Genomic DNA, 25291 nt, shown 5'->3' with positions numbered 1-25291 from the left:
GGTGTGGCTTCTGAGGGGAGGGGCCAAGTGGATGTATGCGTTGTCAATTCTGACTGCATCTGAAATTAACTAAAACACAAGCTGCTGGACAAGCCTTCAAAGGATTCTTTTGGATTAGAAGGGGAAGATCCACCATAAGGCAAGGCAGCGCCTTCTGGTGGCAGCTCCCTAACAGGACATGGAAGGAAACTTTTTTTGCTCGTTTGCCACTAAACCCATCTAGGATCCCAAAATACACAATACACAGGAGGCCAGCAGCTCTCCAGGAGTCCTCCAGGCCCTCAGTGCCAGGCTGGGACTGCTGAGACATGCAGCCTTATACACGGAACAGCTACCAGATTCTTGGCCTGTCCAGTGTTAGTCATTGTCCGGCTACCCAGAACACATCCTGTAAGCCAGCCTAATAAATCACCTTGCATGTACAACAGTTCTGTTCCTTTGGAAAACCCTGACTTGTCCAGCAGCCCGTTGTCAGCTTCAGCTATGTGGCTGGTGGGTATGATTCATCACCTGGGAAAGTCTTAAGGCTATTACACACGTGCTGACGATCACTTCTGTCTGCCTGGGGCTGTAGCTCTTGAGTCTTGAGAGTAAATGTTCTCTGCTCTCCCCAATCTTCGGGGACAGTAGTCGCTCCATTTCAAGATTGAGAGGTGTCAAGGGGCCTCTGACTTCCAACCCCTCATGGTCAAGAAACAATCCTAACAGCCTTAGGTGAATAAATTCTAAGATGAGAGCCTGAAAATGACCCAGAGCTGCAGTAGTCAAAGACGAGCAATACCAAAGCGGCCTGCCCCTAGCTGCAACAGCCTTAGGTGGATTCTCTCATGCTGCCCTAACTAGCCTGGGTCTGACCACCTAAGAAGAAATCGAATGGAAAGGTCCACAATGTTACCACACAGGTGGCTAAAGCTGTCCAACAAGGCCAGACCTGCGATGGGGGTGGGGGTGGGGGTCTAGAGAAATCTGGGTCACCCATCACCAATCTTCCTTGCAGGTTCATCCTTGTGCCCCCTGTTGGCCCACTGAATCTGTCAAAATCAAGACCTATCTTTTTTCATCACAGTCTGTAAGTCTGAGGAAGAGTGGCCTGTGTGTGACCACAGGTGAAGAAGGGCTAAGCATGGCTAAGATACAGGCTAGATTGTTGGGGAGGTCCCCTGCCCCAGACCTGATAGCACTGACAATTCACATCAGACCCATGCTGCCTGCTGCCTGACCTAACTCCACCCTCTGGTCCTTCACACAGGGACTCTTGTCTTGGGCCCAGCAGCTCTTAGGAGCTAAGTAAGTAGCAGCCAAGGGGCAGTGGGTCCCAGGCCAGGCCAGGAAGGCTACACTGTGGGGAGGAGAAGGCTGGCCCAGCTTCTGAGTCCAGGCTCATGAAAATCCATTTTATTGGTTTCTAGTCCAGCAGGGACACATGGAGGTCGGGCAGAAGCAGACAAGATGTTGGTCTGGCCTTTCCCCAGGGATGGACATGGGCCCTACTGGACAGCAGCATGGAGGATCCTGGCAAAGAGGTCAGCATGTGGCTCAGGTGGCTGGATACTGTCCTCAGTTCTTGGCGAGAACTAGGGGTGGTGACCACTGACTGAGCATCACCAGGTGAGCACCTGCTTGCCCCGCGCCTTACTTCCGGGCCTGCTCATAGTTGTCGGTGAACCAAGTGCAGGTTTCCTTCACAGCTGCAGAGACAGACAAGGGAGAGCCAGTAACTACCCTGCCCCCCAGGAGATAGAGAGTGTCCCCTCCCCCCATACCCTAAACTATAGTGTCCTGTTTCTCAGTGGGGAGAGGCTCTGTAAAGGGTCTGGTGACCAAGCTGGCAAAGCAACAGACCCCATGGTCCCAGTACAGAGGCTAAGACCTCAGCAGGGAACCGGGAGAAACAGCTGTTGCTGAAGCCAGGGGCTAACTGGCAAAAAGCCTGAAAGCAGGTTGGGGTGGTTAAGGGTTGTGGAAGGGACAGGAACTCACCCTGCTTGAAGGGTGTGAAACGGAAGTCGGGCAAGTAGGACCGCAACTTGCCGTTGCTGGCTGTCTTCTTATATTGCCCATCTGACTTTGTTGAATCAAACTGGATGCCTTGGTCAAGACCATAACAGAAAGAGTACTATTTCCCCCACCCCCTCACCCTACCCCCCGCTGCCAGGGCAAGCACCACCAGAAACAAAATGGTGTTATGTTAGCCATCCGACATGGGAAACGGGAATTACTCCTCCACACTGTCTCACCAGCATCCCATCACCAGAGCCAAAGGATACAGTGACTTCCCCACTGAAGTCCATGGCCTCCACTACAGCCTCAGCTGCCTCCTTGATGGACACTTCATCTTCCTCACCCACTGTGGGGAACCATGGGCCAGCAGTCAGTCAGGCCTCCCTGTCCAGACCCCCTAGGGGCATGTCTGCTCCCACTCCTCAGGGTAGACGCAGATCCTGCCCTGCTGTAGGAGAGGCAGCTGCCGGATGCCCACCTGAGAGGATGATGGGCTCCACCTCACTGTACTCCCGAAGGACCCAGATGAAGAGCCGGGCGAGGTCCTGGAGGTCAAGAGGTCAGGTCAAATCCACACATGAGTGAGCACTAAATGCCCCTAGTGGGGAGGCTGGACCGCTGTTCCTGCTCCCTTGGGAGCACAGCCAGGGCTCACCCTGATGGAGGTCCCTCACTTAGGGCACACTTTCTCCTACTGAGCCTAAGTTGCACTCTTGGGGACTTGGCAAGGTTCAAGGATGGTTTCCTAGGTCTCCACACAGCTTTACTGGGAAGGCCATGCTCCCCCCCCAACCCCCCAAACATACCAGTGAGTAGATGAACTGCCTTCGCGGCTTCCCTGTACCCCACACCGTCAGGGCCGAACCACTACCTATGGATGGGGCGGGTGTCAGAGCTCTGTGGCCAGGCCTGGTCCAGTCCCCTGCCCACCCCACAGCTGAGCATGAAGCCCCCACAGGCAGGTAACCTGGGCCAGGCGTGTGCCGGGTGGCTGCACTCACTCTTGGCCAGGTGCACCTTATGGATGAGGCCGGGTAGCACGTGGCCATCTTCGATGTTGAAGTTGTCATAAGGCCCAAAGACATTGGTAGGGATGACGGCGGTGAAGGTACAGCCGTGCTGCTGGAAGTAGGCCCTGTGGAGGCACAGTGTCTCCTCATACCATCCCCAGAATGTGCCCCTAGTGTCCCCAATTCCTTCTGAAACTGGTTTCTTTCTTTCTTTCTTTCTTTCTTTCTTTCTTTCTTTCTTTCTTTCTTTCTTTCTTTCTTTTTTTGAGACAGGGTTTCTCTGTATAGCCTTGGCTGTCCTGGAACTCACTCTGTAGACCAGGCTGGCCTCGAGCTCACAAATCCGCCTGCCCCTGCCTCCCAAGTGCTGGGATTAAAGGCATGCGCCACCACGGCCCGGCTGAAACTGGCTTCTTAAGAATGACATAAATGAGGCAGCAGGAAGGCCTCACTAACCCCAGGGTCCGTCCTCCCCTCTCCAGAGAGGCCTGGGCAAGACCAAGAGGCAGCACCTGTTCTGCACGTCAATCATCCTCTTGGCGTATGAGTACCCGAAATTGCTGCTGTGAGGCGGCCCGTTGTGGATCTGGAGGAGGAGGAGATGCACTGAGAACCCCCATTTCTTGGTTCTGACCACACCTTCAGGGGCCACCCCAGGAGGCCCCGCGCCTCACCATTGTCTCGTTGATAGGATAGGTGGTCTTGTCAGGGAAGATGCAGGTGGACAGGCAGGAGACCACCTTGCGAGCGCCCACCTCGAAGGCCGAATGCAGGACGTTGTCATTGATGTGCACATTTTTCCGCTGTGGTGGGCGGCACAGGTGGGTCAGGCTGCCCGTGGAGGACCCGAGCTCTCTCCTGATCCTCCACACACAGACATGGCTCAGATATGAGCGCCATCTGTGCCTATGGATTTGAAGCGCTTCTAGAATAAGGCTAAGCCTCCCTGCATTGACCTCATAGAAGCCGCCATCCCCTAGGAAGGACCACCAGGAGGTCCTGCCCTGCGAGTGTGGGTGAGCGCAGGGTAGGTGGGTAGTAGAGATGCAGAAAACTTTAGGTGGGGCTCCCACTACAAGGGACACGCCTTCCTTCCACTTCCGACTCGTGAGGAGTCAGTGCCTTGCCCTGTGCCTCTCTAGTTCTCTTCCCTAAACATATATAAGGCAAATTGGTCTAAGAACAGGAGAGGTAGAGACCACGCAGTTTGCTGAAAAGACTGGGATGGGCAAGAAGTGCTTTGGGTGAGAGTCCTGGGGCAAAATCTGGTGGGAACCTTTGTATACTGCAGTGTCTAGTCAGGCCAGCTAGATCAAAGCCACTGACTGCCCAGAGGCAGGTGGGCCGATTCTCAGGAGCACGGTGGGCAGAAGCAGAGCTCTTCCGTTTTGCCCCTTCTCCTAAGGCACATGCTACAGACATTCCAACATACAGGAGTGGTTGGTAGATTCAGAGGGCTGAGGAAACCAAGCCTGGGAGTACAAGAATCTGGCAGCCTGGGCAATGATGGAGCACGCCTTTAATCCCAGCACTCCAGAGGCAGAGGCAGGCAACGAATCTCCGTGAGTTTTGAGGCTAGTCTTGTCTATAGAGAAAGTTCCAGGACAGGCAGGGCTACAACCATGTCTCAAAAACCAAAACAAATCAACAAAAACCCCAAAAACAAAACAAAAAGGGAGAGAAAGAAAGAAAAATTTGGGGGTCAGAGAGATGGCTCAGCAGTTAAGAGCACTGGCTGCTCTTCCAAAGGACCAAATCCCAGCACCCACATGCTAGCTCATAACTGTCTGTACCTCAAGTTCCAAGAGACTAGACATCCTCACACAGACATACATACAAGCGAAACACCAATGCACATTACGTAAATAGATATAGACAGACAGACAGACAGACAGACAGACAGACAATCGAGCAGCCAAGCAAGCTCAGTCCTAGATACATAGTGCGGTGTGCAGGTTTCTTTCAGCTTCTCAATCCTGCAGGTCGGCACTTGGCCAAATGTCCCCAGGGCTGTGCAAAACCATCCCTCGGGGACTTCTCGGGGGTAAACCTGTGGAAGTTTCAAGAACCTAGGCTCCTGGCTCCCAACGCTTGTTGCCCCCGGAGCACTCCAACTTACCCAGAAATCCAAGTTGTATTTGATATTCCGGAAAAGGCCGCCTACCATTGCGGCGAGATGGATGACGTGGGTGGGCTGTACCTTCTGGAAGAGTGCTTGGGTTTGGGCTGCATCCCTGAGGGAAGCCAGGATGTCAGGGGAGGGCTAGGGAGGCCTGAGGAGATCAGGAGTTTGGGGCTTGGGCAGTGAGTATAGAAACTGAATGGGTCCATGGCTGGAAGGGCAGCCACAGAGATAAGTAGCTAAGTTCAGGGCTTTAGCAACTGTCGGCTGTGGGAATCCCGGAACTACAGGAGGATGTTTACTTAAGAGCACAGCCAGCAACCACAGCCTGTCACCTGGCAGGGAGGACCCAAACTCGGGGTAGATTATTACTGCTAGGCTCAGGAACAAACCCGGTCAGGTTATTATTCTGTCTGGAAAGGGAACCAAGAGGAGGAATTGGGTCTGAATATGGTCGCAACTTACGTCAGATCTGCATCTTTGGAGGAGACAAACACCCATTCCTCTCCAGGCAAGCCGGCCCCATCTGCAACCACCTTCTGGATGGCTCTACCCACCAGTCCAGAACCCCCTGTCACTAGGATCCTCATGGATCCATGGGGTTCGCCCATTATGGTCTCCACCTGGAGGGCCAAATGGCGTAAGCTAAGGAGGATGTAGGATGTGCCGTTTTCCCTACCCCATTCTCCTTGGCCAATGGCAGCAGGCACAGAATCAAAACTTCCAAGGAGGAGCGACAACAGGCTGACAGACACACCCAACTCTGTTCCCCCTGGAAGTCCTTTGCCCTGGGCATTATAGCTTCCTGCTGGCCGCCATCACAAACAAAGCAGCTTGGTTCCAACCCATGACCCTACTAGGCAGAGGAAAGGTACACCTCATCCCTACGACTGCAAAATTAGGGCTAGCAGGTCCCTGCACAGATCATAGCGGCTGCTTCTCCCCAACGTTCACCCTACAGACAGACAAGGGGCGGTGCTCGTACTTGGAGTCCCGTACCCACAAGTGCTGAGCTGATAGCCTACGATCTAAGAAAGCCTAGTAGTTTAGGGCAGGGTGCACCGCTGGACGGCCTCAGGACGCTGGAAATTTGTTACGGTCCCTGTATGGGGGCTCTGAACCAGCCGCATGGCTCCACCGCTACCAAGATGAGCAAGGGCCCGGGCCCCAAGCTCCTTGGTTCCCGACCCAGCCCAACCCCACGTAGACCCACAATGCGAGACGTACTCTTACGGCCCTGACCAGCCTGCGAGATCCCCGGGTGCTGTGCCGAATCCAACTGTAAGTCTCACCTGCGATGGGTTCCACCAGCCCAAGAGCTACTTCCGGTGCACAATTCTCCAGCTACTCCCGGTTCAGTGGAGGGGGCGAGGCCCTCCCGAGGAACTCTGGGAAATGGAGTCTTTGTCACGCGCCAGCGAGGCGCGGGCCCTTCTGGGAAATGTCTTCTGGGCTTCACGGCCATCTGGGAAACCGAGTCCTGTGGGCGGGGCGGGGGTGGTCCCGTTTCACCGCTGGAACTGCATTGCAGAGGACGAGCTGCCCACCTAGACACACTGTAGTGGTCAAACGGACACAGGTCCCTCAAGGGACTAGTGGGCTGGCAAGGAATATCCAGTTCTTATCCTGCAAGGAAAACCACTTCCCATTAGCCGGTCTGCGTGTCTGAGTGGCCACGCGCCTGGCTGAGCCAGCATCCCTCACCAGTTGTGTGTTCCAGCCAAGAGTTCACAGAAGACTCGATTTCTTTACCTAAATTGAGTATTTTAAAGCAGTGAATAAAATCTCTTCTAACTCGACAACATCTTAAAGTGTGTTTCATAATGAAAAATTAAAATATCAGCCAATGTTGGGATGGTGTTTTTAAAGATACTTAACTCCAAGCCTGTTCGTCTGAGTTTGATCCACTCGGATCCACTTAGTGGAAAGCCAGAACTGACTTCCACAAGTCGTTCTCTGATTTTCACGCTCACACTGTCCCACACATGCACCCATACATACAAACTAAATGATGCATTAAAAAAAAAAAACCTAAAAAATATTGGTTATGAGGAGGTAAGTAGGACAGCAGATTATTCAGTTTAGCTAAGTTTATATGTATATCAACTGTGATAGTAGTGTTAATTTAAAAATAGAGACACAGGCTTAAGAATACACACACAGAGTGTGGTAGAGCACACTCTACCTTTAATCCCAGCACTCGGGAGGCAGAGTCAAGCAGATCTCTGAATTTGAGGCCAGCCTCTTCTACAAAATGAGTTCATCCCACTGAGCCTCTTCTAATTTTTTAAAATTTATTTATTTTATGTATATGAGTACACTGTAGCTGTCTTCAGACACACCAGAAGAGGGTGTCAGATCCCATTACAGATGGTTGTGAGCCACCATGTGGTTGCTGGGATTTGAACTCAGGACCTCTGGAAGAGCAGTCAGTGCTCTTAACCGCTGAGCCATCTCTCCAACTCGCCTTTTCTCATTTTTATGTCTTTTAAATGACTCATTGAATTTAGTTAGTGTTTGCAATTGTGGACCAGAGTCTAGTACAGCTGTTACCAGCCCCTTCCAGTGTTGAGGAATAATTCTATTTTGAGTAGCCTAGTTACTTAGAATTTATTCCACAAAAGACAAATTCATTCCATATGAAACCACAGCCTCTTTAAAATGCCTCAGATCTATCATTTCTTTTTATTTTATCTTATTTTATTTTATTTTATTTATTTTACGTGTATGCACTGTAGCTGTACTGATGGTTGTGAGCCATCATGTGGTTGCTGGGAATGAAGGTTGCTTGCTCTGGCTGGTCCTGCTCACTCTGGTTGGGCCCCGCTCCAGCCTAAAGATTTATTTATTATTATATCTAAGTACACTGTAGCTGTCTTCAGACACGCATCAGAAGAGGTCATCAGATCTCATTACAGATGGTTGTGAGCCACCAAGTGGCTGCTGGAATTAAACTCAGGACCTTTGGAAGAGCAGTCAGTGCTCTTAACCACTGAGACATCTCTCCAGCCCTAACCCTTACTTTCAAAATGGGCTGTTTCACCATACTGTCCTCCTGCTTTTTTAGACATCTCTGACCTGCCTACCCTCTGGCATAGTTTCTTTCCTCTTTCCTTCTGCAGAAAACTTCCTTCTCTTGCTCAGTCATGGGGACTGAGCCCTTTTGTTCTCCATGTTCTGTCACTTCTTGCCCTCCCCAGCGCTTCTGTTTCCACCTGCAAGTTTTCCAATTGCATAGCCACTCTCCCAACTTTTTGGAGACAGAATATAGGAAGAAAAAAAAAGAAACAAAACAAAACAGGAAACCCCTCTGGTAGCAAAGCATTGGGATATCTCAGCAGAAGCACCCACATCTTGAAAAAGAATACCCATTTGAAGTGGAAGTGTCTGGATATGTCAGGTGACACAGACTCATGTGGTGTTTGGCTGAGGTGACACCTGTGGCAGGACATGTGGCATTTGGAGAGAGTATAACTAGGACAGTGACTGTGCCTGCATAGCTAGCTCTGCACCGCTTTGTTGGCCTCTTCTCTTTAGCTTTGCTGACCTTTACTTCCTTGGCTAATTATGACTTAGTTGAGAGAGGCATGGCAGAGACCATTTTCTGTGTCCCCTGCTGGTCCTGGTCACTCCTGCTGTCTTGTGATGATTGGTCGAGGCCTGGAGCTTTTTACTAGATTGTGCCACTGCTGAGGTAATGCTGAGCCCGCTAGGAGCCTCGGGGTCACTCATCTCCAGAGCAGAAGTTGCTTTTGGACCCGGCTGGCAAGGTATGCTGGGAGCCTCAAGACTGGTTATCTCTAGAGTGGAGATCTAGATCCAGAGTCTGTCTAGGAATCCCTGGGCAATACAATATTGTTTAGTCATAATAAAGTTTTACCATAATCCTTTACACTGATCCTCCTGATGTGAAGTTGAACAGTCCCCTGAGGGAGGAGGGAGGATGATTATAGAAAAGATGGAAAGAAGACTCAGAGACAAAAGGTAGAAATTGGGAGGGCTGCAGGTCTATACCAGGTCTATATTTCTCATAGTTTTTATATACTTTACAGTATCATGGGAAACTAAGTCACAAGCCAGCAGGGACATTGGCTGATGTACATAGGATATATCTCTTCCCATCCGGAGGCTTCCCTGTTCCTTCCACCAACATTAATAGAACATTTAGCCCCTTTTCCTTGAGCTTCAAGTGTAGTTCCTCTTATCCATTCCATGCATCAGCAGGCCAGGAAATCTGCCAGCAGGCCCTCACCTGCCTCAACCCTGCCTAACAGACAGGCTTTCACAGAAGCAGGAAAAATGGCGCCCAACAATCTTAACCCCACCCTGCCTTTTTGAGCCAAGATGTTATTATGTAGCTTTGGCTGGTCTAGAACTAGCTATGTAGAGCAGGCTGGCCTTGAACTCACAGAGATCCACACAAGACATGTGCCCAGCTACTAATAATCATCCTTCAATGCTTACCTTTCCTCTAAACAAGGTAAGATACAGAAGGCAGGATGCAGGGATCCTGACTCCTTAATCAACAAGTACTAGATTGTAGTACCTAGCATCCTAGAGTGGAGAGCTGACAGTTAAGCAAGCTAAGCAGCCCATCTCTGGCAATCGAACTACCCTCATGATAACTGTAATGCTTTTCTTTTTCTCCATAAGACAGGGTTGCTCTGTGTAGCCCTGGCTGTCCTGGAACTTGCTTTGTTAGACCAGGCTGACCTCAAAGTCCAGATCCACCTGCCTCTGCCTCCTGAGCGCTGGAATTAAAGGCTTGCACTGCGGTCATCACCAACAACTGTTGGGTTGCATATCTGCCGCTCAAGGAAGGCGGAACACAGTTCAGTGCCTGTGTTCTCCTGGGTGAGAAACAGCAGGGGCTGGGATGGATGCTGTGTTTCTCAATCTCCTTTGCATCCAGACGCCACTGGGGACTGTGAGGGGTTCAGAACGGTGGTCCACCTTTCCCCTACTTTCTGTCTGCCTTTCCCCTACTTTCCAGGCAGAAACAGGATGGTTGACTCCAGGACGGGGTGGAATCCACTCTCGTTCTGAGTGAGTGCTGAGAGTATGGAACTGGGCTGGAAAAGAGAAGGCTTTCTCCAGGAGATTTAGGCATGGCTCTTTACCACAAAGGCCTGCACTCCACCCCATGGTGATCTTTAATCAACTTTTTTAGTTATGTTGGATGTAAATGCATACATCTTACTCAGGGTAAACCAGGGATTAAATATCTTTTACAGGAAGGGATGCCCAGGAAGGGATGCTCATTAGCTAAACACTCGGGGACTATCTAGATGCCTCATTAGCATGGAGAACGCTAGGTTTTTACGCTATGTGACCGGTTGTCATGGTCCTTTCAGTGGGGCATCATGGTTACTTGTTCCAAGATACACAGATCCTGGCCGGGAGCTGGTCCCAATGTCTGTCATTCTCAACTATGAGATCCCCTGGGGTTTTTGAACCTGCTTCAACCTTGCCAGTTCTTCTGTCTGGTGGCATAGTCTGCTTGCCCCACAACCTACTACTGGTGAGGTTTGTTTAAACATTTGGAAGTTCTCAGATAATTGAGAACGCTACATTATGACCACAGCTTCCTGGTGAAGCACAAGTTCAGCTCTAGAAGTCAATGGATTCCTTACCGCAAGTTTCAAAAGGCTTGCACCTACCCTTCTGCCATTAAAAGCCAGGGCTGGGACTAGGGAGGTAGCTTAGCTGGTAAAGTGCTTGTGTTGGAGGTGCAAAGAGTGGAGTTTAAGCCCATGTCCTTCTGTAGACATCAGCAGTTTTCAGGACCAATAGTTTTGCCTATTTGACACAAGCTAAAGTCCTCTGAGAGGTGGGAGCCTCAACTGAGAAAATGCCTCCATAAGATCAGGCTCTGTGTGTAGAGGAATTTTAATCCAGCAACAATGGGTGCTCTGGCAAGGGATCACACCAAAAACCTTCTAGGTCTTGATGGTCCAGATAGAATGACGAACCTTTAATCTCTCTGGCTGGGATACAGACACGCCCTTTAATCTCAAACAAGGATGTCTAATTGAGAGGCAGACAAACTAATGAATCAAAGATGTGACAGAATGAGTCAGATCTAGGATCCACCCAACTCTCCTGAGAACAGACAGGAAAGAGCGGTGCAGAGTCAGGAGGGGAGGGCAGTCTAGTGAGCGCATTTGAGATCAGGCAATGCACAGAGGTTCAGTTGAGCTCAGTTCAGTGTTTGGGGATCAGTCTGGTGCTGCTCTGTATTCAAATGCTAACTACTGGCTCCCAAGATCTGGTTGCCCAGATGAGCAGATCCTTGTGTATACCAAGTGATGTTATGTAAACCTTGCTCCCAAATTTAAAGCTATTGATTAAATAAAATTGGCTATAGGCAATTACTGGGGAGAACAGACGTAGGCAGAGTTTCAGTTACCAGGCTGGGGGATGCAGGTAGGGACCACAAGGGGGAAGGAGAGAAGAGAAGGAAAAAGGAGGGCAGGAGAAGGAAGACAGAGAGGACAGAAAGTCTCCATTAGACATGAGGGACCAGGAGCATGTGACAGAAGTGAAACGGACCCCGAGCACATGGTGATGGAACAGAAATAACCCAGGAAGACTCAATCTGCAAGTACCTGAGAACACAGCTGGGGTATTAACTGTCTAGTTCTGGGGGGGAAATAGACTAGGGTTAATTCCCCTAGTACTTGTGCCAAGGCTAAATCAATAAACCATAGTTTTGAGTCTCATTCATTGGGAAGCTAATGGGGTAGAAATCATTCAATTACTTCACAGTCCAGGTCAGTGAAGTTAAGTTCGGTTCTGTTTGGTGCAGTTCAGTTGAGTGCAGTTGAATGCAGTTCAGTTCATGTCATCCAGAGGCAATTTTTTCAAGCACAGCAATTCAGTGAGAAGCCAAGAGAAGCCATCTTAAGTCAGTCAGCTTGGAGAGGGGCTTGAACCAGAATAGCTGAGTTGAACCAGCCAGCCATAGTTCAAAAAGAACTAGAAAGTGAGAACCTATTCAGCAGTAAGCTTCTGAGACAACAATTACATCTGTTGAATAAACATCACTTTTACATGCATGTAAGCTTGTAGGGCATTTTCTTAGTGATTGATGGGGGAAGGACCCAATCCATTTTAAGTGGTGCCATCCCAGTGCTGATGGTTCTGATTCTATAAGAAACAAGACCAAGCCATGTTGAGCAAGCCAGTAAGCAGCACTCCTCCTCCATGGCCTCTGAATTATCTCCTGCCTCCAGGCTCTGGTCTTGTTTCAGTTCCAGTCCTGACTTTCTTCAGTCATGAACACTGCTGAGGAAGTGTAAGCCAAATAGACCCTTTCCTCTCCAACTTGCTTTTTCGTTATGGGCTTTCATTGAAGCAGGAGAAACCCCAAGACAAATTGGTACCAGAATTGTGGGGTGTTTCTGTGACAGATAATGCTGTTTGGGGAAGGGCTGTGAAAATTGTCTAATGCTTAGTGAGCTGTTCTGTAAGAGTTTGGGACATAAGGCTGTTGAGGGCAGTGCCGAAGATGGAGCCCTGCCTTGGTAAGTATCAGAGTGAAGCTCCAAGATTCCATTGGGACCATTTGTTATTTTTGAATTAAGATTCTGGGATTCAGGTTAGCAGAGGCTGAAGAATCAGCAGTGATAAACAAGATACCAGAACTACTAAAGTGAAACCTTTGCTTTGCTGTGATACTCGATGCTGGTCAGCTGCAGCTGAAGAATTAGTAGTGATTAAGAAGAAACTAGCATCATTGAGGTAAAAACTTTCTAAGTATTTCCTAAGAGTTACACAGAAGCTGTGTTCCAGAAGCAGCCAAGGTTGTCCCTCATGCTGGCAGCTGAACTTGGTAGCATAAGAGTCACCCAGGTGGTACTTATTGGTTTTGAAGACATGAACAGTTCATGGAGGGCAGCTGAGGCTTGGCATTGTGCAGTTTCAGTGGCAGATTTTTTAAAAAACAGGATATAAAATATAGAGATAAACCCACACACTTTTTTTTGTTAAGACCTAGATGACTCTTACGGTTGTACCTTCTACGAGATTCCTCGGGGTTAAGATCAAGCAGTTGGTTGGTGCCCTTCCAAAGGATCCTGGTTTGATTTCCACCACCCACAGGGCAGCTAAGGACTGTGTCTATAATTCCATTTCCAGGAGAATATAATGCCCTCTTCTGACCTCCAAGAATACCAAGCACACACATGGTACACAGACATACACACATGCAAAAAACACTAAAACACACAATAAAATAAATCTCTGCCTCCATCAGTGAGCTTGACATTCTAGGCTCACACTTGACTTTGCAAAGTTGTAAAATAAACTGTCCCGATTTCACTACTCTGAGTCTCCAGTGGTTTATTACAAAGATGTGTCTTAGGCACAGCGGCTCAAAGTTGTCCTTCCACCATAGGCATACACACATAAGATAATGATAAAGATGTTCTAAATGCCCAAAGCTACAACCAAAAGCTACGTACAGAACCATCACTAATAACCAACAAGAAACCTTTACTAAAAGCTCTCTAAAGAGCCTGCCTTTCCCAGCTCTTCCAGGGAAGTCTGGCGACATCTACTGCCTAGCCTCGCCGCTAATCCCACACCCACGTGCGCAAACAGGGCGCTCAGCCACCGCGTCTGCGCACTGGGTCCTCCGGCTGACCGCAGGAATCTGGCCCGGAAGTCTGTGACACGGAGACGGCCCCGGCCCCCATTCTTATCCTAGAGTGCCTACGGATGTCCTCCGGGCGGAGCCTCGGGCAGCTTCCGGCCGGGGCGTGCGGCAGCGGTGCGGGCTTTGTGGCCGCCCGGGGTTGCCCGCCTGGATGCTGCTCGGCTTGGTTCCGCGCCGTCCTCTCGCCGCCGGGCTCCGGGTGAGTGAGGCGGAGCGGCTCGCGCGGGTGGGCGGGCTCGTGACCGGCGGGGCTCAGCGAGTTGGTTAGTGTACCGGGCCCGCTGCACTTCGCTTTGGCCTCTGTCCGTAGCTCCTCGCTTGGTTCGGGCCGGAGCCTTGCGATTCCTCGCCGAGCTGCGGGCGGTAGATGCATGGACCGCTCGTCCGCAGACATCGAGGCCCTCGAGGGTTGCACACTCGGCCTCGGCGCCTGCAGGTCGGACCCCCGATGGCTGCTTGAAGGCTAAGCTGCTCAGGTGATGGAATGCAGGTGCGCGCCACGCTGCTCTTCGGCTTGGACTTTGCCCTTCTGCTTTCCCTCAGTCGTTTCGGCCTCTGTCCGAGGAGATGCAATGCAGGCACCCCAGTGCTTCAGGGGTTGAAGATAATATGTGTGTTGGACAGAATCAGCTCCGTATGACATGAAGGAGGATTCTTAGGTGGGGTCAGGTGTCATACAAGCTGTCCTATTCCATGAAGTGTCTGAATCAACGTCTATGACATCTCTGTGATAATGCCAGAAACATTTAGTCCTCTTTGCACCCTGCCCCACCGTGGTCCAGGAGTCCCCAGGGCTTGAATGCTATGCTAGAGGTTTCCCGGGATATTAGCAGAAGAACAGTTCTAAACTCAAGTAGTTTTCCAGGTGGAGAGCTGATATTCACAGTCGCCCTGTGCACTTCTAGACATCAGTCCTTTGAGACCCATCCCAATGAAAGAAACAAATGTCTTCTGCTCACGAAGAAATCAGACTCCCCCCTCGCATGCGCGCGCACACACACAGACACACACACACACACACACACACACATCAAGTTTTAAGGCAAAGAGCAGACCTTTGTTCCTGTCACGGATGTGGCATTGTATCTGTTTTAATACTTGGCATAATGATGGCATTCTTTTTTCATATGGGAGGTATAGAGAAACCTCACAGGCCAACACATGCAGCTCTGGACACTCCTGGAGCCTTGGGGGTGGATTTCTGGTTCTGGAATACGTTGGAGGATGATATATAGAGAGGGTAGACCTGGGAAAGGTCCCTCCCCCTCTCCCCCCACTCCTTATAAGATTTATGGTTTGATCTGGAAGTGGATGGGATGCCAGAGAAGCAGTGGGCTAGAACAAAGTGGTGCCTCTCAAGTAAATCACAGAGCCCTTCTGACTGCTCTGTTGGCTTATGGAAAATGGCTGCTAAAAGGCCCTGGGCTTGTTATGAAAAGAAGACTCTTTGTGGCAGCAGGAGACCTTGTATGTAGGGGCTAGAGGTAGAGGTTGGAATAGGAGTCCTAAGAGAGCAGCCAGTCACTGGCTCTATTCTTTTTGACCTCAAATAAGCATGCCTTGCACACACAGCACCCAGCTACCTCCACAGCTGCAGTGGCACATCCACAGGTTGCCAGGGACACCATGTCGAGGCCCGCCTGCCTGGTTATTCCCAAGGCTGCAGAGATGCAAACTTTCCTGCTCCTGTTTTTCTTTATGTGTATGGGTGTCTAATGTTGGTTTTTATTCTCCTGATGGAATTTTTGTCTCTAAGGTTTACTGCCTCCATCTGCTAGCTTGTCCTGGAAGCTAGTCCTGGAAGCTTCTAGTCTCTGTCCAATCTAATCTAGGCCTAAACTTGCTTTCAGCCCCTGAGACTTGCTGCTGAATAAGCTCATCCCTTCTGGTTCTTTCTGGAATCTCCTGGTTGGTTTAACTCAGCTGTTCTGTATCAAACTTGTCTCCCAGCTGACTGACTCAGTCTGGCTTCTGAATTGCTCTGCTTGGCCTCCAACTAAGTCTGGTACTCTGTTCTAATCTTCTGGCTCGTTCTCTCCTCAACCTGACTGTAAACCTGCCTCTCTTCTTTCTCTAGACTGCGGGACCCTTAAGTGGCTTCCCTTTCTTTTCTCTTCTAGTAAGAGTTGGTATATCCTGTTCTGTCAAATCTTTCTTGATTTGTCACCTTGTCCGTCTCTCAATCAGACATCACTTCCAAACATGGGTGCTTCCTTGTACAAACTATCTTTGCCTTCATTGTTTGGGATTAAAAGTGTGAACTACGGGTGTGTCTGTAGTCCAGCCAGGAGGATTAAAGGTGTGTGCTAAGGGCTGAGCTAACAGTATCTTGGTGTTCACTGATCCTATCTTGCAGCATGGGTGTTTTGCCTGCTTGTTAGTCTGTCCATCATGTGTGTACCTGGTACCCTCAGAAGCCAGAAGAGGGCGTTGTATCCCCTAGAACTTGCATTACAGAGTTATGAGCTGCTACGTGGGTTCTGGGGAACTTGAACCCAGGTGCTCTGGAAGAGTAGTCAATGCTTTTAACTGCTCAGCCATCTCTAGCTGCCGAGTTGTAAAAGTCACAGAGAGGCACACATGGTTCTAAGCTATTCTTGTAAACAGCTGCAGGCTTGTGTCCAGATAGCGTCGTCATTCTAAGTCTGATATAAGGGGCTGAGGTGTAGCTCACTGGTAGAGCACTATCCTTAGCACTCCATAAAATAATAAAAGTCAGAAGGCATTGGTGGTTTCTAAAACGTGAGCGTATGCAGGTCCTTTCCAAACCCTGTGACTAGCTGGGTTGCCTTGAACTTCCTTATACTGAATGCCAGTGAGACTCTGGTGCCACGGACTGGCAGCACTGCCTTGCTGTAGCTTTAGGGGTTCTGAAGCTTCAAGCTTGCATGGAGCAGAGCAGAGCACTGGCCCCTGAGAACAGCCAGCTCTTAGAAGGGGTGATGGGAAAGGTTGAGCTCAAGTGTTGTCTTGGTTAGTGTTTCACACTGTGAACAGACACCACGACCAAGGTAACTTTTGTAAGGGACAATATTTAACTGGGGCTGGCTTACAGATTCAAAGGTTCAGCCCATTATCATCAGGGTGGGAGCATGGTAGCATCTAGGCAGGTATGCAGGAGCTGAGAGTTTTCTGTCTTGTCCCAAAGGCAAATAGGAGAAGAGTACTATCTTCCAGGCAGCTAGAAAAAGGGTCTCTTAAAGCCCACCCCCACGGTGACATACTTCCTCCACAAGGCCACATACACCTCCTAATTGTGCCACTCCCTGGCCAAGCATATTCACCACAACTGTCTAGTGACTCAAGTGTTCCTGCTAATTCACCTACATACTTGGGGAAGAATGGTGGTAGGAGGGAATTGGAGAGCCTTGAAAGGTTTAAAATAGAAAGTCACCATTTCATTTATGCTTTGAAAGGGTCTGCCTGCTGGCTTTATAGAAAGGCCGTGGTAGAAGAGAGTGTGAAGACAGGTTAGAAGACTGTCACCCTGGTGCCTTGAGAGACACCAGTAGAGGGAGCATTGAGGTTCTGAGACAGGAGCAGGGTGCAGGATAATGGTCTGGCCTACAGGTCAAACAGCGCAATAAATGGGGGGCGTGAATAAAGGATGATTATGGCCCAAACAAGTGCACGTGGTGGGGATTTCACCACGGACGGGGCAGACTGAGCATGAGTCAGAGTGTGAAAACTCTAGAAAGCCCAAGAGAAGGCGTCAGGTGGAGCAGGAGCCCAGTCTCAGAAGGAAAACATTCTCAATGGTAGATACCATCGCTCTGCCAAGGTAGGTCAGTAGAGACGGAGGCAAGGCTCCACTGTCTTCACTGAACACTGGGATGGAGGTAACTGGTGAGGGAGAAAGCTAATAGAGGCTGTCCCAGGAGCACTGTGACAAGGTGACTTGATGAGTAAGTCACTGGGTGACAGGCAATGCTAGAAGTAGGATTGAATAAGTGGCCAACATTGGTGACACTATAGTCTATTGGGAGTCTGACCCCAGTGAGGTCCTTTCCATAAGAAAGGAGAGGAGGGGCTGGAGAGATGGCTCAGAGGTTAAGAGTACTGGCTGCTCTTCCAGAGGTCCTGAGTTCAAATCCCAGCAACCACATGGTGCTGTATAACCAATAATGAGACCTGGTGCCCTCTTCTGGCCTGCAGGCAAACATGTAGGTAAAATGTTGTATACATAATAAATAATATCTTTTTTTTTAAAAGTAACAGAGGAGAGATGTAAAATAAACTCGGTGACCATTGAGTGTCATTGTGGAGAGGAGAGGCAGTTAACTGGAGAGGAACTAGAACTCGGGAAGTTAGGTTGGTATTCGTGTTCTTTGAGATAGGAAATTGGTACGTTCCCCAGAGTACTTGAGACTAGATAGGTGTACCATTTAGTTTTTTTAAAAGATTTATTTATTATTATATCTATGTACACTGTAGCTGTCTTCAGACACACCAGAAGAGGGCGTCAGATCCCATTACAGATGGTTATGAGCCACCATGTGGTTGCTGGAATTTGAACTAATGACCTTTGAAAGAGCAGTCAGTGCTCTTACCTGCTGAGCCATCTCTCCAGCCCCCCCATTTAGTTTTTTAAAGTAAGATGCTGATACTCCACCTACAGGATGTCAAGGCCTCTTCTTGTTCCCTACTGTGTCACTTCCAGCTTCCTTTCCCCAGTTAAGTGGAAGAACTCGCATTACTGTGTGCTGACTTGGAATGGCAGGCTAGAGGAGCAGAGAGGCTTTTATCTCAAGACGGAGGGAGCGGTGGCTCGATGAGATGGGATGGGAGAAGGTCTAGAGCAAGTGGAGGTGAGGACCTTCTTCAGGTCAAGTACAGCTTGACTCCTGAAACAAGAGGGAGGAAGACTGATGGGAACACAGGTCAGTGGTGGAAGCGGCCATTCCTGTCTCCCTGCCTTTCCTCTCACTGAAGTAAGGGTTAAGGGGTAGGAAAAAGCATTGGCTATTTTAAATGCTTATTTTATGCATATGAGTGTTTTACCTCTATGTGTCTGTGTGTGTGTGTGTGTGTCTGTGTGTGTTCGTGTGTTCGTGTGTGTGTGTGTGTCTGTCTGTGTGTGTTCGTGTGTGTGTGTGTGTCTGTGTGTGTTCGTGTGTGTGTGTGTGTGTCTGTGTGTTCGTGTGTGTGTGTGTGTGTGTGTGTGTTCGTGTGTGTGTGTGTCTGTGTGTCTGTGTGTGTTCGTGTGTGTGTGTGTCTGTGTGTGTGTACCACATGTGGTCCTGGTGCCCACAGAGGTCAGAATATGGCATCAGATCCCCTGGAGTCACAGACAGTTGTGAACTCCCATTGGTTTGTGGGCTGGGAACCTGGGTCCTCTATGAGAACAGCAAGTATCTTCAACCTCTGAGCTGTCTCTACAGCTCCAGTGATGGATTAAAAAAAGAAAAGGAGAGTTGGGTGAGTGTTGAACATGGCTGACCACACCCTTAGGGTGTCAGGGCTGTCAGTGTAGAGAGCAAGAGTTCAGACAGATCCAAAACAGATGGGATCTAGCCAGAGCTGGTCTCACACAGGTGATGGGAAGAAAAGGGCAGGTGAGGTGCAGGAAAGGATTCTGTACCACTTCCTCACTGCAGGTACCGAAACCAAGGGTGCTGGAGTTTCTCAGAGCGCTGTAGTTACCAGAGTGACGGCGCACACCTTTAGTCTCAGCGCTGGGGAGGCAGAAGCAGGTGGATCTTCGTGAGTTTGAGACCAGCTTGGTCCATATTGTGTGTTCTAAGCCAGCCAGTGCCACAGAGTGAGACCCCGTCTTAAGGAGAAAATGTGTAATGTTTGTATGCTCTCTTACCTACTTACAGCTTTCTGTCCTTTAAATCATCTCTGTTACTTATCACACCTAATACATTGTGACAGGTAGGTAAGTATGTTGTTTTCAAGGAATAATGAATGGCCCTTCCTCCAAAAAGGGACACGTTCATGTTTGGTACAAATGTAGGGGTTGTGTGTGTGTGTGTGTGTTTGTGTGTTTGCTTGATTTTGTTCATTTCTTATCTGAGGTAGGCTAACTTTTGGGTATAGAACCCAACCATTTATGGGGGCTAAGTATAAATAAAGTGAGAGCAGTGTGCCAGTGAGGCCTAGGACGGGAACTGCCGGCATCACTCCAATCATTAAGGGATGTCACGGAGGGAACCAGATTATAAGGCCACTGAAAGGGAGAGGTTAGAAGTGTGGAGATTCTTGGCTTCAGGCTCAGTCACTATAGGTCAGCAATGCTGCTAGCACTGAGGCCCTGCATGCTACAAATAGCCTAAAGTGAGATGCATTCTGGGTAGGGACAAGATATAGATCACACGGTCCAGAATGTGAATGAGGGTAGTGGGCAGTATGAGTGATAGAGTTTATTTGAGTGATCTTGGAATTACATGTCTTGGTTTTTAAGTAGAGTCCTGACTATATCCCTATCCCTCTGTCACCCACACAGGACACAAGTTAGAAGAGTGCTGTGTAGCACAGCCTATTTGTCCTAAGGTTGGCCATATCACAGGTCGGGCCGCAGGAAGCCTTCCCATGTGGGTGACTGATTGGGGCTGGTAACAGTGCAGGTCAGAAGTGTGGGCAGAGGAGATGCTTCCTCTCTCAGTCGGATGGCAGTTTAACCTCACACCTTCGGCCCGTTCTTGTTACCAAAGGGGAAAGACCAGCTTCTTTTCTCATTTCAGATTCTCCTGTAGGAGCCAGTGGCAAGAAGGGGATCTGGAAGCCTGAATTTCTGGGGATGAAAATTCACATAAGATGATGTCAGACGAACTCACAGTGCTGGAGCCCTCTGCCTCTGAGTCTCGGGAATTTCATGAAGACAGATTGGCGCAGCTGTTGGGGAACCCAGAAAAGCAGAGCCTGGAGAGTCCCTCCTCTCAAGACAGGGGCTTCACTCAGATGACAGTGACCCACTGGAAGATTCAAACAGGAGACACAGCCCAAACGTGTAGTAAGTCAGGAAGAAATCCCATTCTCAACTCAAACCTTCTTATACTTCAGAGAGAACTTATAGATGGGGAGGCCCATTCCTGTGGTGTTGGTGGCAAAGGCTTCCCATTTAATTCAGATGTAGTTCCGCATCAGATCTCTCACACGGGGGAGAAGCCTTACAAATGTGATCATTGTGGGAAAGGCTTCAGTCAGACCTCCCTCCTCACTGAACACCAGAGAGTCCACACTGGGGACAGACTCTATGTGTGCAACGTGTGCGGGAAAGACTTCGTTCACTACGCAAGCCTGAGGGAGCATCAGCATGTCCATACTGGGGAAAAGCCGTTCAAGTGTGCACAGTGTGGAAAAGCATTTTGTCACAGTTCAGACCTGCTTAGACACCAGAGGGTTCATACTAGGGAGAGGCCTTTTGAATGCAAAGAGTGTGGGAAGGGCTTCAGTCAGAGTTCTTTACTCATTCGCCATCAAAGAATTCACACAGGAGAAAGGCCCTATGAGTGTAACGAGTGTGGAAAATCCTTCATTCGGAGCTCAAGCCTTATCCGCCATTACCAGATCCACACAGAAGTTAAACAGTATGAGTGCAGAGACTGTGGCAAAGCCTTCCGACACCGCTCGGACCTCATCGAGCACCAGAGGATTCACACTGGAGAGAGGCCCTTCGAGTGTCAGGAGTGTGGGAAGGCCTTTATTCGGAGCTCAAAACTCATTCAGCACCAGCGGATTCACACCGGAGAGCGGCCTTACGTGTGCACTGAGTGTGGGAAGCGTTTCAGTCAGACATCCAACTTCACTCAGCACCAGAGAATCCACAGTGGAGAGAAACTCTATGAGTGTAACGAATGTGGGAAGGCGTTCTTTCTGAGCTCATACCTCATACGACACCAGAAGATCCACACTGGTGAACGGGTGTATGAGTGCAAGGAGTGTGGGAAGGCTTTTCTGCAGAAGGCCCACCTCACTGAGCATCAGAAGATCCACACTGGAGACAGACCCTTTGAGTGCAAAGACTGTGGGAAAGCCTTCATCCAGAGTTCTAAGCTATTGCTGCATCAGATTGTTCATACCGGGGAGAAGCCCTACGTGTGCAGTTACTGCGGGAAAGGCTTTATTCAGAGATCCAACTTCCTTCAGCACCAGAAGATGCACACGGAAGAGAAGCTCTACACGTATAGCCAACTTGGGAAAGATCTTACCCCACCCCCAGATCTTGTCCACCAGGAGGATCTTTCCCTGAGTGAGACCTCCGTTCATTTAGGAGAGAGGTCTACAGATCGGGAGTGTTGTGGAAATAATTTATAAGACAGTCACTCTGAGTCGGGTGGTGCTTTTAAACAGGCATCCTTAGTACATATATGGCTTAGAAGATGTGGATTGTCACAGTTTTTCAAGTCATTGATAGGCTGTTACTGGTCTGTTGTCTGTCACCAGGGCAGGCAAGCCGAAGGACTAGACAGCTGATCTTGAGCTGTTCACTGAGGGAGAACCTCTAAAGAATTTCCTAGATTTTATTTGAAGTTACAATACACTCTCAAGTACTTTCAAAGAAGAACTGTATTGTGACTTGAGAAATGGTTCCCTGTCTGAAAGGTTAGAGAAAGGGGCTTTTCTCATGCAGAACTGCAAGTCGGTTCCCTGTTGTCTGGGACTCATCTCTGGCCTTTGCTTCCTCAACTGTTTGATGCCTGGTAATGCAGTTAGTTGATTGCCACCGCATCCTCCAGGCTGCTCCCACTCCTGTCCCGGTGTCTCCCAGTCGTTCCTGGTCATTGTGTATCATTTCTCAGGCGTCATGGCCAAAAGTGCTTCCCTGGTACTGAGCTGGGTTTGTGTCTTGTGCTTCTGTCGCTCAGTGTTCACCACTGCTACTATACTTGCTATTAAATACCACAATCATGAACCTTCTCTTTCCTGTTATGCTGTTTCCCGAGGACACTAAGGATGTGTCATTGGCTCCTATGTCCCTAGTGTCTCGCACATGACAATAAACAAAACAAAAATCCCAAGTCTGTGTAATTGGCATATCCTTTATCTGTTTGTTTTTTTGTTTTTGTTTTTTTGTTTTTTTGTTTTTTTTGAGACAGGGTCTTACCATGTGGCCCAGGCTAGCCTCAAACTCAGACTTCCCTTAGCCTCCTGAGTGCCGAGACTACAGATGTGTGTGTGCTCCGGAGTCTTTGCTTCCGTTCTGTGTTGCTGTTTTTACATCTGTGGGTGTCCTTTTTTTTTTTTTTTTTCCATCAGTGTGATCTGTTTACTAGGAAGTACTGACCTCCAAGTCCTGTTGACACCTGTTCCTGTTAAGAGTTGCTGACAGCCGGGCGGTGGTGGCGCACGCCTTTAATCCCAGCACTTGGGAGGCAGAGGCAGGCGGATTTCTGAGTTCGAGGCCAGCCTGGTCTACAAAGTGAGTTCCAGGACAGCCAGGGCTATACAGAGAAACCCTGTCTCGAAAAACCACAAAAAAAAAAAGAGTTGCTGACAATCTCCTGTCTGCAGTTATTGCCCACCTGGTGTGGCGCAGTCTCATTTAGAGCTGTCCACTGTACTCTGAGGACAGTACCTTCATACCTACCTCACCTTTTCTGCTTTAACAGCTCCAGGCCTAACTGCCTCTTCCTAACATCACTTGTTTGAAAATGTATTTTCCAAAACGTTTAGCTATTTGAAAGAAGAGAGAAAGAAGGTGCCATGCGTTCTAAGTGGAGTGTGCTAAGGAAGCCAGACAGATCACAGAACAGTGAGTGAAGGGCTCCAGTTCTTGAAAGGGCCCTAGATAAGGCCATAACTAGTGGCACTGTGGATCTAGGAAGGTTCATATCAACTAGGGATGGTTTATTGAACACCACACCCCAAGACGGAATGATCAGGGACGAAATTCAGGCTCAGGAGCTGAACTGTGACCTTGAGTTAAGATCCCACAGAGGTTTTAAGCCTAAAATCCACCAACATCTGTGCCAGGTTCTTCCACCAATCAGGATTTAGAGATGGGTTTCCATAGGAACAGCATGTCTTTGTTGTACATTACTCCTGTTTTCATTGGTTGGGGTATTCAACTGTGGCAGGGGACTTACCTTGTCTGATATTCATGTCTTGTCTCTCAGGATGGGACTTGTCTAACGTTAAGTCTTAACTTGTCAACCAGATGTCAGTTACCCACATACATGTCTCTTTATGCCAAGGAGGATATCCATTCCCAGAGAGGTCTTGGAAACTTAAACTTTACTCAGCCACCATTCAAAATTCAAAGTCTGACTCCAAGTCGTTTCTTATATTGGTACAGGTGTGTCTCTTATGTTGGTCCATCCCAGGGGCACCTTATAAAAGCAAACACCATAAAAGTTTATACACAGGTGCAGGAAGTATTGCTAGGTGGTTGGTCCAATCTATATTATTACTATTCAAAGGAGTTCTATTGACTTATATCGTGATTAGTTTCCAAAGGCATAGAATAGGCCACAATAATCAACTTAGGCATAAGAAAGTTTCCTAGTAACAGCAGAAACAACATAGAAAGTTTCCTTATCACCATTGCATACACTAGCAAGCATTTGCTGAAAGGACCCTGATATAGCTGTCTCTTGTGAGACTAGGCCGGGGCCTAGCAAACACATAAGTGGATGCTCACAATCAGCTATTGGATGGATCACAGGGCCCCCAATGGAGGAGCTAGAGAAAGTATCCAAGGAGCTAAAGAGATCTGCAACCCTGTAGGTGGAACAACATTATGAACGAACCAGTACCCCGGAGCTCTTGACTCTAGCTGCATATGTATCAAAAGATGGCCTAGTTGGCCATCAGTGGAAAGAGAGGCCCATTGGACACGCAAACTTTATATGCCCCAGTACAGGGGAACGCCAGGGCCAAAAAGTGGAAATGGGTGGGTAGGGGAGTGTGGGGGGGAGGGTATGGGGGACTTTTGGGATAACATTGGAAATGTAATTGAGGAAAATACGTAATAAAAAAATTTTTTTAAAAAAAAAGCAGTGTAGGCAAATAACCAAAGAAAAGTGAATCAGAAATAAATAAATCATAAACAGATGCAGACATGCTGTAAATCCATTGTGAATGTGCACCAGAAAACGTAGGTATTTTTAATAGTTCATGTTTTGGTCACGTATCGTCAATGTTTCTCTTTGATATAAGTTGGCTATTTTAGGTATACCTCACACTTTTTCTTTAAATAGTTTTATTTGTAGTGCCATTTCTCAAAAATTTTCCCTGCTTTTTCTCCCTCATGATTTTATTCTTTAAAAAAAAAAAGTACTGAGTTTGTATTTGGTACAAGTTAGAATTCGCCTCCTCATTCCACTTCCACTATTATCATTATAAATTATTTTATTATTTATTGTTATAATAAAAGTTTATATAATGATAAAAAAAAAAGAAAGTTTCCTTAGAGTATTAGTAACAAAACAAAATGGCAGGCTAGCCAGGTAACCGTTACCTGAGCAGTAACATTCCATCTAGGCCTTAACATTTTACCTAGGTTTTAACAGGTTCCTCTTCCAAAGGACCTGGGTTTGATTCCTAGCACCCACT

General features: G+C 48.6%; 2 protein-coding genes across 5 annotated transcripts; one reads left to right on the top strand and one right to left on the bottom strand.

Moving 5' to 3' along the window:
• Positions 1 to 1380: 1380 nt before the first annotated feature.
• On the bottom strand, positions 1381 to 6502 carry Gfus (GDP-L-fucose synthase). Of its 2 annotated transcripts, none has more exons than XM_021183278.3 (11): positions 6426 to 6502; positions 5599 to 5756; positions 5131 to 5245; positions 3686 to 3814; positions 3524 to 3597; positions 3003 to 3136; positions 2808 to 2872; positions 2480 to 2546; positions 2268 to 2347; positions 1981 to 2080; positions 1381 to 1688 (listed from the first exon to the last, which is right to left on the bottom strand). In XM_021183278.3, exons 2-11 carry the CDS (start codon positions 5742 to 5744, stop codon positions 1633 to 1635), a joined length of 966 nt encoding a protein of 321 aa, XP_021038937.1. In that variant the 5' UTR covers positions 5745 to 5756; positions 6426 to 6502; the 3' UTR covers positions 1381 to 1632. The 2 variants fall into 2 exon arrangements, with proteins under 2 accessions (XP_021038937.1, XP_021038936.1); XM_021183277.3 differs by having other exon boundaries at positions 6361 to 6480.
• A 7325-nt stretch (positions 6503 to 13827) lies between these two features.
• Positions 13828 to 22755, top strand: Znf623 (zinc finger protein 623). 3 transcript variants are annotated; one of them, XM_021183330.3, is made up of 2 exons: positions 13828 to 13991; positions 20479 to 22755. In XM_021183330.3, the coding sequence occupies exon 2, from the start codon at positions 20552 to 20554 to the stop codon at positions 22049 to 22051; it is 1500 nt and encodes a 499-aa protein (XP_021038989.1). In that variant the 5' UTR covers positions 13828 to 13991; positions 20479 to 20551; the 3' UTR covers positions 22052 to 22755. The 3 variants fall into 3 exon arrangements, with proteins under 3 accessions (XP_021038989.1, XP_029326012.1, XP_085687686.1); XM_029470152.2 differs by lacking the exon at positions 13828 to 13991 and adding an exon at positions 14005 to 14282; XM_085831560.1 differs by lacking the exon at positions 13828 to 13991 and adding an exon at positions 14024 to 14451.
• The last annotated feature ends 2536 nt before the right edge of the window (positions 22756 to 25291 follow it).

Source organism: Mus caroli, unplaced genomic scaffold (genome assembly GCF_978045245.1).
Source record: "Mus caroli unplaced genomic scaffold, Mus_caroli_1 scaffold_16, whole genome shotgun sequence".
Classification (NCBI taxonomy): domain Eukaryota; kingdom Metazoa; phylum Chordata; class Mammalia; order Rodentia; family Muridae; genus Mus; species Mus caroli.
Note: the sequence above shows the minus strand (reverse complement) of the source record. Positions and strands in the feature narration are given on the sequence as shown.

Excerpts from the sequence above, each read along its gene's own strand:
- Gfus (XM_021183278.3), bottom strand. The coding sequence starts at position 5,744 with ATGGGCGAACCCCATGGATCCATGAGGATCCTAGTGACAGGGGGTTCT. Across the intron at positions 3,815-5,130 it reads AATACAACTTGGATTTCTGG|CGGAAAAATGTGCACATCAA; the intron begins GTAAGTTGGAGT and ends CGCCCACCACAG. Across the intron at positions 3,598-3,685 it reads ATCCTATCAACGAGACAATG|ATCCACAACGGGCCGCCTCA; the intron begins GTGAGGCGCGGG and ends CTCCTCCTCCAG.
- Znf623 (XM_021183330.3), top strand. The coding sequence starts at position 20,552 with ATGATGTCAGACGAACTCACAGTGCTGGAGCCCTCTGCCTCTGAGTCT.